The sequence below is a fragment of the Archocentrus centrarchus genome, chromosome 18 (assembly GCF_007364275.1).
Source record: "Archocentrus centrarchus isolate MPI-CPG fArcCen1 chromosome 18, fArcCen1, whole genome shotgun sequence".
Lineage (NCBI taxonomy): Eukaryota > Metazoa > Chordata > Actinopteri > Cichliformes > Cichlidae > Archocentrus > Archocentrus centrarchus.
The window spans coordinates 3,918,619-3,937,578 of NC_044363.1; the positions used below are offsets into that span (position 1 = coordinate 3,918,619).

The following is an 18,960-nucleotide window of genomic DNA, read 5'->3' on the forward strand; positions in this document are numbered from 1 at the left end:
CTAGCCGTGGTCTCCACCATAAGAAAAGAGCCCCAGACCTTAACTTGAACTCCAAACATTCCAGTTCGATTCAGTATTTCTGAGCTGAGCCAGAGCAAGCCCCGCCCCTGACAGCAAAGACTGTATATCAAGGCTGGCAACATGACTTCCCCCTTTGGTCACCTGATTTAGAGTGTCTACTTTCAATTGTTATGTTGTTTATTTGAGGGTGATGAGTGCACATATTTGGACTAGAGAAGCACGTTTAATTTAATGAGACGTCATTGTCATGAAATTCAAATGATAGGATGATTTCATGGGGGGGCTAAGGTGTATAAAGGCTAAAAATGGGTCATTTTAGCTTGTTGCTAGGTGGTTTCCCGTCAGGCTGATTTTGTAGATATTAATTAGATGATGATGCCATGAAATAAAAATGACACAATGCTTTTCTAAGGTGTTATAGGTACATAAATGCTAAAAACAGGTCACTTTTAACCATTGCTAGGTAATCGCTAGGCAACAGGATGACATCATAACATCTAGATATAGATAATATAGATATAAGTAGTTGAGGTACTTGGTACACTAAGATGTAGCTCTGTGCCAAGTTTGGTTGCTAAGCAGGAGTTTCCAGACAAAGAAACAGCTCTTTTTTTTTTTTAATATGGCTTGTGCCACGCAATAATAATTTTCCACTGTAGCACAACAAGGCACAAGTGTGCCAACCAGGGTGCACTTTTGCACGCAGCAGTGTGATATACGTATATTTGCACAACCAATAGGAATGCAGAATGACAGGGAGCAGGTGCATATAGTACAGTGTACTTTTTAAACTTTAAAAGAAACACAGATGTTAGCTTGTTAAAGCTGAAGCAGCACTACGGGGCAGTGGCTTCAAGAGTGAGCTCCATGTTTGCATCTCGTGAGCACACACTGATGCTTTTGCCAGCAATTGGCTGCGGCAACTTGTCAAGAAATGCATGACTGTGCCAAAAAAGACAACCACATTAAAGAGTCAGATCAGCGCTGCAAATGAGAGGAATGGTTAAATATTAAAAGAAAAGAAAAAAACTTCTCTGGAAAACTTTATTGGCAAAGTGGCTGTTTTTAAAAATGCTTCAGTTTTACTCGTGAGACACAGTTTACACAAACAGGAGGTGAGCTCTTTTATGCACACACCAATGCCCAAAACAGCATCCGGTATCTGACATGCATCCAGTCATTCCCCTTTTTTCCTTTTATTTGTCACCTATTTTTAACACCATAAAAATGAGTTGAACCACGGCCTTTGAGAAATGCAACCCTTTGACCTAAAAGCAGCTAACTGCCTTTGCTGCTGTTAATCTCTGAGAGTCACACATTATTATGGAGACATAATTTCACAGTTTCACTAATTTCCTTTCACAGCTCAGCTTTTAGCTTTAATGATACCTTGTTTAGCTGCACACTTTGCATACATATAAGACTTATCTTTTATTAAGAGCAAACAGTGTAATCATACACATGCGCGCACGCACACACACAAACACATGCACACACGCCAGACGGCTGGGCCATCTGCGGCAGCTGTGAGTCACTGATGGCGGCGGGTGGCCCTCCTACACAGGTCCTACACACACACGCATGCATACACACACTTAAGAAGCACATGCATGCAGATGCAATGTGCACAACTGTAAGCTTGCATTCATGCAGGGATAAACATCCACAAAGCCATACACAACGAATGCCCACACAAAGAGACGCAGCTGCACGCACAATATATTTTAGTTTTCCGTCATTTTTTTTTCATTTTTCCCTTTTAAATATTCATCAACATTTAAAATCCTCCAGAGAGCAGACTCACAAGGTTTTGCTCTGTCATTGTGCGCATGAGAGACAGACGCACACGCACACACATGCACACATGCACACGCACGCGCGCACACACACACACACACACACACACACACACACACACACACAGAGCGAGCGCATCTGAGAGAAGGTGCAAGAGAGTCCATAAATTAATGAGAGCGCATCTGTGTGCATCCTTCTGTTTCTGGTCGCCCCCCTGTTTTTTTGCATACGTGTGTGTGTGTGTGTGTGTGTGTGTGTGTGTGTATATATACGTGTGTGCGTCTGTGTGTGTTTGAGAGGACGGTGAATGCTAATAGAGGCAGAGTTAACGAGACGCAAGTCCTGTGGTACTCTAATGGCTGAATTCCGAATGAGGAGGAAGCCAAGCATGAGACAACTGCGAGAGAGAGAGAGAGATGTGCAGGAGGTTGGTGCAAATGGGATGGAAGCGGTCACAGAAATGAGTGAAGCAAGAAACGGTAACAGAATCAGAGAATGGGGTGGGGTGAGGTGATGAATGGTTATTTATCATGGTTATATGGAATAAAAGCTTGAAGAGAGAGCTTAGGATGGAGAAGGATTAACAGTGAAAGAAGTGGCAGGAGACGAGGGAGATGTGCAAGCACGTGGCATAAAGACGGACTGAGAGGAAAGCTGGGGGCAGAGGAAAATGTGGACTTAAAAACAGCAAAAAGAGAAACACAAGATCTCAACTGTGAACTGTGTTGAGATTTAAAGGCTCAGCGAAGAGCTTGAGGGAGTTCCTGGGGATTAGAGGGTGTTCATCTTTCAAGAAATTCTCCAACATTTTGGATACCTGCACTACTGTGTGATGTCAGTGTCACTCAAGTCTGTAGTATGTCAGGATAACACACACACACGTGGTCTTCACAAAATGATACATGTGACTGTCTTCTGAAAGATATCAGAAAGATGCTGTTTGTGGCAGCAGAGTGCACCTGTGAAAGGAGACACACCCAAGTTTTTCTGAAAGAATAAAAGAGCGTCCCTCTGTAGATGCAGCAGGCCCACTTTGTGACAAGTACAGAGTGGAGCAATAACAAGAGGACTCTTCAGTGATGTTCCAGCTTCTTGGACAGTAGTTAGCAGTTAGCTGCGCTCCCTGTTCTGCGCTGCAGAACTTGATGAGACCATGAAGTTGGAGTCCAAAGCTGAGCAAGGCACTCACTGGAAAGCTGAATGATATCAGAGCCGCCACACCACCAAGCTGGCCGCCAAGCCACCAGTAAGGATACACGACACGGGCAAGGGCCAAGCATAGTTTGCTCCCTGAGCCTGGATCTGCTGAAGGGTTCTTCCTGCTAAAAGGGAGTTTTTTTCTTCCCACTGTCGCCAAGTGCTTGCTCACAGGGGGTCATGTGATTGTTGGTTTTCCTCTGTATTATTGTAGGGTCTTTACCTTACAATAGTGCCTTGAAGCAATGGTTGTTGTGATTTGGTGCTACATAAATAAAACTGAATAGAATGAATATACCTCAGCAGCCCAGACAGGCGTGCGTGTGTGTGTGTGTGTGTGTGTGTGTGTGTGTGTGTGTGTGTGTGTGTGTGTGTGTGTGTGTGTGTGTGTGTGTGTGTGTGTGTGTGTGTGTGTGTGTGTGTGTAGAAACACTGAAGGTTTCTGTTCTCTGATCGCTCTCCTGATCTTTATTAAACTGTGTCCACACTGGAAGTGATTTGCTTTGAAGCTGACTGCTGAGATTCCAGTTGATCCACAAATGTAGGCCCTTTACATCCAGCTCATATGTCAATCAGTGGTATCCTTTGCTGTCATTGGTAGTTGCTTCAGTTGCTCGCCTGGAAGTTGAAAAAAGTTATCTGGGGTCCTTCCTACTTTGTGTCCCCAGCAGTTCTTACAGAAGGTTGACTCAGTCCAGAGATGTTTAGCATAATTTAGCACAGAGACTGGACATCATTAAAGGTTTTATTCCTCCACCAGAGAGAGAGAGAGAGTGGAGGCGGAGGTATATTTTCTGTGATGTTTGTTTGTGAGATTAGACAAGCACACAAAAAAATACCAAGTCAATTTTGATGAACCTCGGTTGAGAGGTGGAGTATAAGCAACTGAAGAGTCTCTTAAGCATTCTGTAGAGTTAGGCTCAACATGTCGTGCCCTAAGTGTTGTACTTGATGCATGGAGAAAAACTTGTATCACTGTTCCCATATTGTGTTGCTCTGCAGTATCTACTATGGGAAAAAAAAAACTCTAAATGCTTTTGTATCTTTTATCTTTTTCCTTTCTGCTGTTACTCTCACCTCCTTCCTCCTCTCTTCTTATCTCCTTTCTATTTCTTATTTTTTCAGTATAACTCTTCTCGGCCCAGGGAAGAGTGGGAGATGTGGCACCCGACGCTGATAGCCGAGGCTCTGTTCGCCATCGCCAACATCTTTAGCTCTCTCAGACTCATCTCCCTCTTTACCGCCAACTCCCACCTCGGGCCACTGCAGATCTCCTTAGGGAGGATGCTGCTGGACATCCTCAAGTTTCTCTTTATTTACTGTCTGGTAAGACATTCATAACTGTCCTCTGGAGTAAGTTAATGGGAAAAATACTTTTGTTATGTACCGTGTCAGTGGTGAATGAACTGGCAATTTTATGGCTCTTTGTAAAGCTTTACATCACCGCCTGCATTCTCACACACACACACACACACATTATTACAGCGGTTTATCTGTGACACACATTTGCATGCTGATGGATGCATTGGAGGCACTGTGGGCTCAGACTTCTTTTCCAAGGACAGTTTTCCATGCAGAGCCAGTGACCTGTAACTGTACCATCACTTAATCAGTTTATCTTTCAGTCCTGGTTTCAGCTGATAGATGAATAATTTATTACAGTATTTTTGTTCTTTTTTTTAGAGGAAAAGAATATGATTATGTTCACTTAGAAAACATCTGACTCACTCTGTGACAGTATAAATAAATTTAGAGGGAGAGGAGGTCAGACTGCTTGTGAGGATGAACTGAAGGGCTGTAATAAGTCTCTCTTACATTAAAGATGTGAAACAGCAAATAAGTGTAATAGTGTCTTTTTAAATGGTGACCTGCCCGAGGTGGACCCGCCTCTTGGCTCTGACAGCTGGGATAGGCTCCTGTGACCCTGAACTGGATAACCATGTTAGAAAAGGATGGATGGATAGATGGATGCATAGCCTTAATGTTTCAAATTCCAGCTTTATTAGTAAGTTCATTTTGAAACTAAGAATGCATAAAAATATAGAAATGAAACTTTGTACAATAGATCTCCTTTAATTTCTTGAGTGAACAGCAAAAAAACACATACAAGTACAGTTTCTTATGCATTGTCCTCCTAAAAAAAAAAATGGTCTTGTAGTGCTCATAGATCAGCTCCAGTGGTCATCAGATGGGTACCACTACTTCACCATCATTTTGTTCCTTATAGCCATGAACTTTTAGGGACAAAGCAGCTCTTCAGCTACATCTACACCCCCCCACACACGCACACACACACACACACACCTGCAGCTCAGCCTCCCGTCTTTTTGTCAGTGCCACCGCCTCCAGGGATATGAGGGTGAAGGTGGACTTTGTATATTAATAGTGTTGAGCATGGGGCAGAGATTAATAAGTATGTACATACTTCTTCCTACTCCATTTCGTGCATGGAGATTTTGATTTTGTCTGTGCACATATGTGTGTATGTGTATACATAGGCATGTCTGTGTGTATACATATATGCCAATGTGTGTATACATATATGCCAATATATGTATACTGGTTTGTTGTTTTATTTGTCCGAAATAAAGACAATCAATCAATCGATCAAAATCAATCAATCATAGCAGGTCCCACTACCATCTTATAACTTTCACTTTCACTCTTCCTGCTGTCCTTTTGTCACAAATCACCCGTGACACTCACCTCCACCCACTCCTCCCTGCCTGCACTCGCTTCTTCACCACTCTCGTGCACTGTCCATCGCTTTTGATGGCTGACCCCAGGTATCCACCTCCACTTGCATCTTCACTGTTAGACCCATACCTCCACCTGCCCAGGTGCTTTTTTCACCTCCTCCCCACTTACAAATCACAATGGAAACATCATAGTCCACAGAGACTCCTGCCTGACCTCATGTGTCAGCCTGTCCATCACCACTGCAAACAAGAAGGGGTCAGAGTCGATCCCTGATCGATCCCACCCCCACTTCGATCCCACCTCTTAGCCCTAAGGAGAACGGTCTCCTTCCCACTTCAGCAGTGAGTTTTGAGCCTTCTCCTCTCAAGGGCAGATTTGACTTTTCCTCCCATGGGATGATTAGCTTAATTGGCAGCACGACCTCTGGGGCGCATCATTATGTGTGGATAACTGCGTTGTTGACCTCACTGTGCAACTGCAGGTTCCTGCCAAGACCAGTGCTCCATTCATGGGTGGAGGGAAATAACCTTCATGGATCTCTTGGTGTGGTGCTTGTGCTGCTCCCACTTTCACCAGTGATTTTTAAATGTGATCGAATGTCACCTGAACCGCGTCTACACAGAATGCAGTCGCATGTCTCACACACATCTGATGAAAAAGATATGCAACATTTCAGTCCAGCTTTCTGCACAGTGTGATGTCTTAGTTACTTTCCACTCATACCGAACGCCTGTAATGTTGTCAAGCCTTTTTCAAGTTCCTAAAGATGGGAAGGAATCCAACAATGGATTCTCAGTAGGAACTGAATTTGGGCCACCCCCTCTTTTGTTTCCTGTTAAGAAGCTTTGAAGTTTCCATTTTATCCAGTACTGTCTGCATCTTTTGATGGTGATGAAAGCAAGCAAATTTCTCAGCATGCTGCATCCTTGATTGGCTGTAGAAGGACATTACACGCCTATTTCATTACAACTGAAACTCATTAATTCCTCCCCGAGGGAACTCCTAACCTACAACACAATCCACATGTGAATTGCTTTGCTCCTGAAAGTCTTAAAACCAATCCCAGCCAGCCCTGGGCACCTACGCCGCAATACTTCATGTTCACACAGTAGCAGCTTTATGTAACACTACTCATGTTAGTTCTCTCCTGTTTGAGATGAAAGCTGTGTTTTAAAATGGCCCGGAGGCACTAAAGGTCAATCCCTGTAATAAAAATGAAATGTTATATGTGCACAGTGAGTGAAGAGCTTCACTTTAAAATGAAAAAATATTGAGGATTTTTTTTTTTTTTAAGAGATATTGAGAGATAAGTATTTCGTTATATTGTGATGGTTTATCTGTGGAATCTCGAAGTGAAACACCACTCAAAAACACTGGGTGGAGTGTCATGATTGCTAAGAATATGTGTTGGAATAAGTGTTTAAATGAAGTCTTGATGTTTTTTTCTTATGTAGGTCCTGTTAGCGTTTGCCAATGGTTTGAACCAGCTGTATTTCTACTATGAAACCAAGGCATCAGAGGAACCCAACAACTGCAAGGGCATCCGCTGTGAGCTAATGTGCTGGGGCCCCTACGTCATCATGTGTGTCTATGCCTGCTTTGACAACATGAAGCTCGTCTCTCTGAAGCTAAGAATGATGCTTCCAGTTATTGCAAAGACAAATCCTATATTCAATAGAGTTTGGCACTTCATCACAGGACAGAAAATTGTTGAACCAGATATTAAGAAGTCAAAGTAAAAGAAAACCCAGCATGTTCTGGCAAAAATCCAACTCCAATCTGCTGTATTGATAGGTTCCTCATACCAGCCTAGTAGGATGTTGTGAAGTAAATGTTACCAAGCCATTACAATGTCTTGTGTTATTTTCATATTATTTGGACAGTAGATGAAACTCAGGACAGTGTTGTACATTTGGAGCCACCGTACCTCATGTTGGATTTAATTCAATCTAAAAAAACATGCTGCAGGTAATTTTACCATCATAAATTTTCATGCTTTTGTTTTTCAGCAGCTCGCCTTTAGACTGCACTGCTCCTCCGTCATATCCATCAGATACATTTTCTTTTTTTTGTAGCTTTCATTAGTGTTACAGGAGGTCATGATGACACTGGTACTCACACTGGTTACAATCTGCTGTGCTCTGGTTTTAAGTGGATTTCACTTGTTAATTAAAATGTTAATTACAGAATGATGGCTCTGTTTTCTCCTGTAGATGACCTAAATATAATCATTGCAGTTTATTCCCTGTTCAAATGTGTAGTGAAGATTGATCAGCTAAACAGTGATTTACACGTTCTCATAACAAAAGAAATATCCCGGTTCGATCCCGGGAAGAGAAACAAATCCCTTTTAGGGCATTAAAAATTGCCAAATCAACATGAGGGACTCCCTGCTGTGAATCAGAGAGGAGCTTAAAGTCTCTGACATCAAACTAAAGACACGTTTTTCCTCAGCCTGCTGTTCACAGTGTGCAGCTGATATTCACCAGGATACGATCTAAGTCTAGTTTTCCTGCAGCAGTCAGTGAAGGTTTAGTTCAAGTTGGAAGAAATGATCTCCACAGTCCAGTTTCCTTTATCAGTGGAAACATGGCGCCACCTTGTGGCAGAAAAACATTTCTGCAGCTCTGAAGATTTAAAATGTGAATTATTTTCAGATCAAATCAAAGTGCAGGTTCTTCTTCTGGTTGTAGTTCATAGTTTTGGTCAGTCAGTGTAATAATCAGGATCATGATCAGGATCAGATGTTTTGTTTTGTTTTTTTCATCTCTGTGTGCAGGACTCTTTAATGACTCTGTGCTGGAACTCAGGGGCGTAGCAGCAAATTCTGGGCCCTGTACACTCTCAGTGTCAGTGGGCCTCTATCCATGCCAGTACACGAGGCACGTGAGCAAAAAAAAAAGGAAAAAAAAAGGGTATTTATTTAAAATTAAAAAAGCATAAATAAGGTTTTAAGATACAATCAGATCAGATTATATTGATGAGTAGTTCTTTCATTCACCACCTGTATTGATGCATTTGACCTACTTGTGCTCAAAAACCTAAAACATTAAGCTACATCTGGTTTGCGTAGTAATGTTTTGATCCATGACACAAATTTTGATTTAAAAACATTTACTCTTGAATAGAACAGGAGACAACTGTACACTCAGAATCAAATCAAATAAGCTACATTACTTTTGTAATGAGAAGGTAAAGTAGAAATAAACAAAAAAATATTATTTCAATGTGAAAAAAAGAAGTTGACTGGTTTCTGCTTTTTACATCAATGTCCTATGTCATCTTATCAATAGAGCCTGTGATAGTACAAATTGTCAACTGTCAAATTGTTCTTCAGCTTGCAGAAAATGAAATAAAGCCTTGCTGACATGAGATGTAAAGCTGTAATCCCAGTAAATGCCCACTGACGGGTCTTTTTGTTTTCAAAGTCACTAATAAGACCTGTAAAGTCCAATTGTTTGGCTAATTGGCTTTCAGTCGACAGAATGGCGAGGCTGTTCAGTCTATCCTGGCCCATTGTTGATCTCAGGTAGTTCTTAACCAGCTTCAACTTGCTGAAAGCCCGTTCACCCCCTGCAACTGTGACAGGAAGTGTGCAGAAAATTCTCAAAGCAATACAAAGTTCTCCAAAAATGCTCTCTAGCTGTATCTTCCAGATGGCATTAAGGAGCTCAAATGAGGACAAAGTTTTTGGAAATGTAGCATCATATATGGTGCGGAAGTGCAGCATTTCATTTTCAAATTCACATCTGGCAAATGCTCCATCGCTCCATCCACCAACGTCATGTTGCACCACAGACTGTCCAGGAGTTGGCCGATGCTTTGGTCCAGGTCTGGGAGGAGATCCCTCAGGAGACCATCCTCCACCTGATCAGGAGCATTCCCAGGCATTGTAGGGAGGTCATACAGGCACGTGGAGGCCACACACAATACTGAGCCTCATTTTGACTTGTTTTAAGGACATTACATCAAAGTTGGATCAGCCTGTCGTGTATTTTTCCACTTTAATTTTGTGTGTGACTCCAAATCCAGGCCTCCACTGGTTAATAAATTTGATTTCCATTGATGATTTGTGTGTGATTTTGTTGTCAGCGCATTCAACTTTGTACAGAACAAAGTATTCAATGAGAAGATTTCATTCATTCAGATCTAGGATGTGTTATTTGAGTGTTCCCTTTATTTTTTTGAGCAATGCATATTGCATCTTCTCTTTCAGGATAGTGTTGAGCACTCTTTTGCCACAGAGCACAATGAACTCATTCTGCGTGTGTGGACTTAGGTAGTGAGTTAAACGTGACCCTTTCTTCTTTTGTCTTACTTTTTCTAAGTGCTCGTGTAAGAAGGGATCATAGTGGGCCAACAACTCAGGAGTTCCAAGAAAATTGCCATTATGGACATCATCCAAATTTGAGGTTTTGCCTCTGAATGCAAGATTTCTTGAAGCCAAATGAAGAGTTACATCCAAAAGCCTCTCTAAGATCTTGGTATGTTTCTCTGCTTCTGTCTGGAACTGTTTTTGAAGGTACCCATCAACTCCTGTGGCTACCAATAATGAGTGCTGAAGGCTTTAACATTTTACATAGCACTGCTTATGGGGAGTGTGTGTCTCATGTTCTGGGAACTTTATATACATTTTTGCCACTTAATGTCTGATAACTTAAGTCCATCCTTGCTGTTCAGTGCACTTTTAGATGGCCTTGTCAGCTCATGTGAGAACAGAAGGCATGGGATACAGAACAGAGCCTTTGCACTGTCACTGTGGATCAACCAGTCCCTCCTAATCTTCTCACGCCCATTGGCCGAGTTAAAATATTGAAGATAGTCAGGGAATGCTTTACCTTCCTTGTCTTTGGGTGCCACTTTGGTCAGGTCTACACTTTCACTAGCCAGTCTGCAAACTAGAGTCTCTCTCTGCTGAGCAGTTAGCTTGTCTGGCCAGTCCTGTGTCCTCTGACAACAACTCTGCATTTCCCTCACTTGGCCCTTCCTTGTCTCTTTCTCTCTCTTTCTCTCTCTCTATGGCAAAAATAATAATCACAATTATTTTTGATTGATATTGTAATCACAGTTATTTAACATGATTATTCATTGGCTTTGGTACCATGAATTTATTGAGCATTGACAATAGCTTTTAAGCACAGCACTACACTACTAAGGCTTTTTACCAGACAAAAAAAATAAATTGCTTTATTGCTTAATATATTACTAGTGTGCACTTGAGCCTACAGTAATACTGGTAGGCTATTTACATGTTGATATATGCAGCAGAAAAATTGCTAGGTGGAACAGTCTCAGCACAGAGTTTCACTTTCAGCTCTGCTGTGTTAGTAGACAATAGGCTACAGCACACGCACTGAACCAAATGGCTGCCAACATACCAACGTAAGGGGGGGGTAGGAAGGGGGAGCTCGCCCTTGAATACTTGAACAACGATCTCACCTTGTCTTTGCTCATCTCTAACCTCAGGCTCATCTTCAGAAGAGCTGCCAGGACTGGCCACTGCTGCTCCAGCTGCTGTTTGTTTCTGAAACTGGTTAATGTTGACAACTAACGTTAGCCGACTCATAATTGTCTTTATACTTAAAGCCGCAAGCAGCCTGGTTGGCAACTAGCTAAGCTAACGACTTCACGTGAGCATACAAACATCAGCAGCAGCTGCCTGACATGGACTACGTTAACTTTAATTGGACTTTGCATAACAAGTAAACTCGGTTCACCTTTGGGAAAGAAAGCTTTCAACAGCTGCCTCCCCTCATTCTGCCTTCTTTCTTTTTCCTTCCTTTCTTTCTTCTTTTGATAACCTGATTTCTGCTTTTTGGGCAGGATGATGTCTATCCCCCAGGTCACTCAATCTGGCCTCACTGACGTTACACTTGTCGCCGGTCGCTGTCGGGCGGACTAAACCATTTTGCGCCTCCAAGAGAGGGGGCCCCCAGAATGTCCAATATGTTGAGAGGACTGTGACTCAAGTTCATTCCCTCAGTTGATGTTATCAATATATTTGAAATATTAATAAATTATTAATTGGAGGGCCCAATTCATTTGAAATAAAACATCACAAAAAAAAAAAAATCAGGATTTTCATGGGCCCCTGCTCCCTACTCGGGCCCTTGGTAGTCAGGTCCACGTTTCCCCCCACTACCACGCCCCTGCCCAGTGGACTGATCACATTCACTGAGTGACTGATTCCATCATTCAAACATTCACAGGTTGGATTTATGGAAGGAAAGATATACATGAACCAAACAGCAGCATCTGGATCACATCTGAAAAACACAATCCCTCCCTTATACAGCAATATACTGAGTTATGGGCTCAACACACGGGGAGCGACAAATGGGTCGCATCGCCACTGGGGTAAAACTGAACACATGGGACCTGATAGCGACAGCAGCTTTGCGAATCGCGCTCTCACGTCACTCGTCTCCAAGAAATGTGATTGGTTATGAAACTGGAGGGATTTCACATACACGAATGCCGCCGGTCACTTAGCTGGAGGAGGGCAAGCGATTGTCACCTCATCGCAGAAGCTCCATAGGAAATGAATGGAGAGCGAGCGACGTCGCTCCCCGTGTGTCGAGCCCTTTATATGTATTATAGAGAAAGAGCAACTAATGTAGAGAGTAACATTAAAACAATCTCACATAAATGCTGCTTTTTAATATTAAAACTCCTGCTAGACCAGTCAGACAGCTGAAATGAGCCTGTTTGTCCAGATGGTGGCACTATAAGCTCACCTTTTCCTGCTTTGTTACAGCCAGGCTCTTATTTTCAGTCTCTTGCAGAGGTGGCAAAAGTACTGACAGTCTATACTCAAGTAGAAGTACAAGTACTTGTGTTAAAAAATACTTTAGTAAAAGTCAAAGTACTGGTTCAACTTCATTACTTAAGTAAAAGTAAAAAAGTACAGGTTTTGACTCAAATTTTACTCAAAGTAAAAGTAGTTCTTTGGAGGATGTTTCTACCAGCTATTTTTCTGTAAAGCTAACTGAACCTCATTATATATTATTGTAATAATATAAAATAATACATGAGAATAGAAACATTATTCCAATCTAAATATTAATTCCAATGAATGCACTCAGCTTGAATCTGTTTTTTTTTTCTTCCTGCTCTCAGTGGAGACGGACGCATTTTTCTCTTCTCTCCAGCCTTCCCTATCTACCCCTGCTTTTTGCTGCTTTGCTGCTTAGAGCGTCCATGAACTGGAAATTAAATTATGGATCTGGTCAGCTGGTCTCTCAACACTATTGATGGTCAAATTCTCATCACGAGGAGATTGGGAGAAGGGGAACCCCCTTTCCTCTGGTCCGACTACACACCCGGCTGGCTATGTTATGGATTCCTGTCGGGATGGAAGATAACGTTCCTGGCTGCACTGTGTGGACGTGGCATATATATTGATACCAGGAATTTTCCCGAATTGGACCTGGGGATACCTGGTTTCCGGGCAGCTGTTCGGGCCCTAGTAAGGCTGCCTATGAGGGATGCAGAAACAGTACGAACTCAATCAGACTCAGTAGAGCTGAATCGAAGTGGATTACATCTGGAGGAGTGTTGGAGTCTCTGTTCTGTGTGGCGGAGTAGAACCAAATTCGGATGATTGGATTTCTGAGAGGTAACCAGAAAACTGTAAGGTCTGTCAGCAAATAGTTATGATGGCCTGAACCAAAACAATTGCAGTATTTGGAATTTGGCTCCCAGACGGCCTTGGATGCTGTCTATCTAAATCGCCTCCTGGAGATGTTTGTAAACAGATGCTCTTCACCCCCGCCCCGTGTTGTGACCTGTATGAACTGGTATCCAAGGCTGACTGTACCATCTTATCATGAACATTATCATGAACTGCTGGTCTGGAAGCTGTGTGACCATCACAGTATCCTGCTCGTCTCCGCTGGCAGCCCCTCCCCTACCCACCCTAGTGCTCTCCAGGCTTTAAATGTGCTGCTGCTTTGCTGAGGTGTTTTTTGGAACCTCGTAAGGTGTTCATAATGAACACAGTACGAGATGATTTTTTTGAACCTACCTATCCTAATGTATCTCTTTCTGTTTTCCTGCTAAAGGTAGTGCCTGTAAAACGGCTGCATGACCTCAGACATCTGTCCCCCGTGTTTGTTTCTGTTGCTTGTATTTCTCTTGGATGGATGTTCTGGAACACAAATTTCATTATATGTTTACATATAATGACAAATAAAGTCTTCTTGAATCTGTTATGGAGGACACAAACTGTTAAAGGGAATTTAAACACAGCTCTGTTCTCTGTGTCCTCCATAGTAGAGGGTGACTGTGCCTCCACCTAAACACCAACATGAGGATACTCAGGGGTTACAGTGGGATTCAGAAGGTGGAGGAACCCTAAGATCAGCTGTAGTGGCTCTGCATGGGGAGAAGAATCAAAACTTTCTATTGTGAGCTGCAGTAAATGATGTTGGTGTGCAGGCTGTGATCAGCTGACCTGCTGCTGCTGCTGCTCTGAGGTTTACTGCTCTGTGTGGATGAACTGAACTCACAAAGATGTAACCCAGTATTTCACAGCTCTCTGAGCTGATCTCCATCCCCTACACTGACAGCATACAGGCTGTAGAAATGTTGAATTCAGTGAATGAATCTCAGCATCAGCAGCTTTGATTCAAACTCATCTCTGCTGCACTGATGTAACCTGTAATTCTGACCATGAACACAGCCTCTGTGCACCAACACAGAGCTTTACTGAAAATACAGTACAACAAGCTGACCTGTTTATTACATGCTAAACTGCAGTATTTTCATACAATCTTTGAATAACACAGTCAGCATACTTCAGTTTATTTTCCAGTCCTTACCTTTTAAATCTAACCTCTCTTCTTCCTCTCCTGTCCTCTTTCTCCATCTCTGAGTGAACTTCTCTCTCTTTTCTCTCCCTGGAAATACAGCAGCTCTTCTTTTAGCTAGCAGACACACTGTGTGACAAACTGCACACACTTTGTGTGTTTGCTGATATTTGTTCAACATTTAGAAACATTGCATTTACCTGTCACACGTTAGTCTCTTTATGCTCACTCCTCTTCAGTAGCGCTAGCTAAGCTGTTTACGTCCCGCGAGCACAACTTACGGACTCGGTCCGGCCCGCTGTAACCCCTGATTATAGCGCTATAAATGAGACATTATTTATATGGGTTTGTGTATTTCATCTCTTTGTACCCGATAAGCCCCGATGATGGAGGATACGCCAGTACGATTGTCTCTTATGTGTTATTATTCCTCCGTTTGGGCTCAGATCGTTTGTTTGACGGAAATGCAAACTTTTCTCAGATGTTAAACCTAAAGTAACGAGTCTGTTTTGAAAATTTAAGAAGTAGAAAGTACAGATACTTTACTTGTATAAAAAGTAGTCAGAAAAATAAATACTCAAGTAAAGTACAGATACCTGGAAAATGTACTCGAGTACAGTAACGAAGTACTTGTACTTTGTTAGTTCCCACCTCTGGTCTCGTAAACGTCCATCACAGTTTCCAGACCAGCTGCTGGTTCAGTTTGACCTGCTGAATTTTCGGGGATCATTACTAATGTTAAGGATTTTTTTTACTCAATGAATAAAGGACAATAGTTTAAAGGTAAACTCCAGTAAATTAATTAATGAACAGTGGATCAACCAAATAATAAACAATTAAATAATACATTAGACAGAGAGCAACAGATCAGAAAGGTCTAGACTAACTTCTCTGTTTCAGTGCATCTTATCTTGAGGACCGGCCACTGAACGTACAATTAAAACATCACCAATGTCACCATGTTCTGTCATTAATTTCACTGTACTGATTAAATTAGAACATTGGGAAAAAGACATGCTCATGACTGAGAGGAATCTGGGTCATGAAAAACCAGCTTGAACAAGACTGAATGACGAAGGTCAACTCATAGAGCCCAGAGATTGTTTATGTTTAGATAACAAGCTGTATTAAGATGTTATGGTTAGACAGGAACACGGGCTCAGAGAGAGAGAGTGCACACACACAGGCCTGTCTCTTCTGAGTCCCCACATGCATGTGTATTTTTTTCTGATTCTTTAATATATTAAATGTTTTACTTTTTTAATTAAAGCGTTTCCGGTGTCTTCCTATTGCAGTCTATTGGCTCAGTCAACACCAGGGCTGGACTGGTAATCTGGCGTATCTATATCTACACACACACACACACACACACACACACACACACACACACACACACACACACACACACACACACACACACACACACACACACACACACACAATATAAATACTATTTAACAAAGAATAATATATACACAATATAAAAGCTATATACACAACATAAATATAAATACTATATACAACTGTGTATTCTGGTTAGTGGTTTGCATCAAAGAGACTGATTGCTGCTGGCAGGAAGGACTTGCTGCCTTCTGTTCTGCACTGTGGTACAGTATCAGTCTGTGACTGAAAGTGCTTTCCTGAAGCACCTCCAAGTTGTGCAGTGGGTGTGAGCTGTTGTTCAGTTTTCCTCTTTGCCAGATCTCTCTTAAAAAAAAAAATATATATATATATATATATATATATTTTTTTTTTTAATCTCAGTAAGACTTTTCACTTGGATAAATAAAAAAAAATATTTAATGTCATTTTTCCAAAAAGAAAAATAAGATCATTCTCTGTTGAATTATCTCAGGCCCTCTGACATATAATAGGTTTTGTTTTTCTTCTATCACATTTCAAGGAAATCACACAAGCATGAGCTTGACTGAAAATGTTCATTACCCATATGTTTAGCATTTCTGACCTCTTTGTGAAAGATTTATTCCTCACAATGTGAGATTAAGTTACACCTGTTCAGTTCACACTTTGCAAGCCCACTTTCTTCTAAGTCACATGGTTTCTGAGAAATTGCAAGCTGCAGCATTTACTTTCACTTTTCTTTCTGATGTCACTCATTTGAGGGGGGCAGACCTAGAATCACATATTACTGAGCTCTATTTATACAAAGAAGGCAGGTACAGCTACACAAACCAGACAGACAGCTAAGAAAACACTGCTCAGTGGTGAGTTTATTTTTATTTCTGTTCACTTCTGTTTGGTGTGTGAATTGGATCCACTTCTCCCCTTAGTAAAAAAGAATCAGTGTAGATCATTATAAGGTTTTTCTGACTGATCAACTTCAAGATAGAACAGTTTTATCATCATGAACATGACGTGACTCTTTTGCAGCCCTGAGATTTCAGTGCATTTAGAGGTTTTGAATGAATACATTAAACTCTGTTTTAAACTACTATCATCCTCAAAATGGCAAATGACTAAATAATCATACTGACATTTACCTCAAATAGCCTTGAAGCTGATGTGATTTTCTGGGGGTGTATTTTAGGGTTTCATTTTGCCTGTTTTCACTGAGGGTTAGGGAGCACTGGGAAAGGAAATCTGATCTGGTTGTTTGTTATGAGGTGGTTCACAGAGCAGTAATATCACTTCCTGTTTTTCTTACATTATTTCACCTTGAACAACAGTTAGAGACTTGAATATATCTGTTGGGAAGGTTAAAAATCCTTGACTGTTTTTCATCTCACCATCAGAGGTTAAAACAAATCCTAGATCAATTGTTTTTCTTTTCTTTTCTGAAAGTGGATGTTGGAAAACTGAATAGAGACAATTATTAAGCTCCATTGAAGCTGTTCTGGTAACAAATAAAGGATTGTGTTCAGTTTTTAGCAATGTACAATATCTGCAGTGGTGGCCAAAGTACTGACAGTCTGTACTTAAGTAGAAGTACAAGTACTTGTGTTAAAAACTACTCTGGTAAAAGTTGAAGTACTGGTTCAACTTCTGTACTCAAGTAAAAGTAAAAAAGTACAGGCTCTGAAATCTGCTCAAAGTAAAAAAGTAAAAGTAGCTCCTTGAAGGACGTTTCTACCTCTTTCTTACATCTTTCTCCATCTGAGTGAAGTTATCGCTCATTCTTTGCTCTCCCTTAAAATACAGCAGCTGTTCTTTTAGCTAGCAGACACACTGTGTGACAAACTGCACACACTTTTTTTGTCCTTTACGTTTTCTGTCATTTATTTTCCTCACGTTTCAGCATGCAGCCTCTAAGTAAAGTGCAACTTCCTCTAGCTTTTTCCGGTCTCCGAGCCAGCGTTGCAGGAGCCTCTCCCTCTGTCCCCCCACCTGTTCTTGCGAGTTCCAAGAAAAAACCTCTTACAATCAAAAGCCGGCTCCCACACTGACCGGAAATGCAAACGTTTCTCAGACGCATTAAACCTAAACTAACGAGCTTGTTTTGAAAATGTAATAAGTAGAAAGTACAGATACTTGTGTAAAAATGTAGTGAGTAAAAGTAAAAAGTTGTCAGAAAAATAAATACTCAAGTAAAGTACAGATACCTGAAAAATCTACTTAAGTACAGTAACGAAGTATTTGTACTTCGTTACTGTCCACCACTGAATATCTGTCATCTTATGTCTGTGAAGGCTTTATTTGATGATGTACTGAATGAGTTATTAAAAGGTTCTTCACATTATACTTTAACTCCTCCACGTCACATAAGTTGACTAAGGTGGTTACCAAGACAAAATTTATGTTAGACTAAACATTCAAAAAGTAACTTTCTACTGCAACCTCTCAGAGCAGTGAAAGTAGAACCATCTTTACTTATAGAATGCCATAACATCTGACTGGGCAACGGGGACATTTTAAATCGTACAATAGACCTCTGCAGTATAATGGGCCTCAAATAACTATAGCATTATCCGAAAGTACGTAGATAATAAAAGATCAACAAATTTAAGAGTTTAAGTTTAAGACGTAATCTTAAATAAATGTACCTGGTCCACATTTTTGGCCCATGGTGTAATTTGTTCAGCCCCAAAACTGCATGTAAACATCTTATTTGCTATCACTGGGTCGTGCTCTCGGTGCCTTCACACTTGATCGCTTCACTCATTCAGACAATCCAAGTGCGAGTCTGGGGATGCTGGTGCCAATATAGACTGAGTTTTCCATTTATTCTTCCTGACTTAAGAAAGTGTGTTCAGATACTTGTAATTATTGTAATATTAGTTATTGATTGCAAGAATTCTGCCAATGTTAACTGTGGTAATTATATTTTCTGTGAATGTGTTGATAGAATGGGAATGCTGGCTGAATGGCTGTGATATACATAGCAGTTGCTTTTTGTTATTTGCTAAAATATACAGGTAGTATAAGAATATAAATATATATTTTTTTATTATATAAATATATTTTCTTGAGTGTCAAA

General features: G+C 41.1%; 2 protein-coding genes across 2 annotated transcripts in view; both read left to right on the plus strand.

The window, feature by feature from the left end:
- The window catches only part of LOC115797624 (short transient receptor potential channel 5-like), an 88,539-nt gene extending 81,085 nt beyond the window's left edge, over positions 1-7,454 (plus strand). Inside the window, exons 11-12 of the mRNA XM_030754221.1 lie at positions 4,141-4,341; positions 7,170-7,454. Of these exons, the coding sequence (XP_030610081.1) occupies positions 4,141-4,341; positions 7,170-7,454 (486 nt within the window). The remainder of the gene's footprint in view (positions 1-4,140; positions 4,342-7,169) is intronic.
- A 4,597-nt stretch (positions 7,455-12,051) lies between these two features.
- LOC115797625 (interferon-induced very large GTPase 1-like) overlaps positions 12,052-18,960 on the plus strand; it is a 54,394-nt gene continuing 47,485 nt past the window's right edge. Inside the window, exon 1 of the mRNA XM_030754222.1 lies at positions 12,052-12,072. Within this exon, the coding sequence (XP_030610082.1) occupies positions 12,052-12,072 (21 nt within the window). The remainder of the gene's footprint in view (positions 12,073-18,960) is intronic.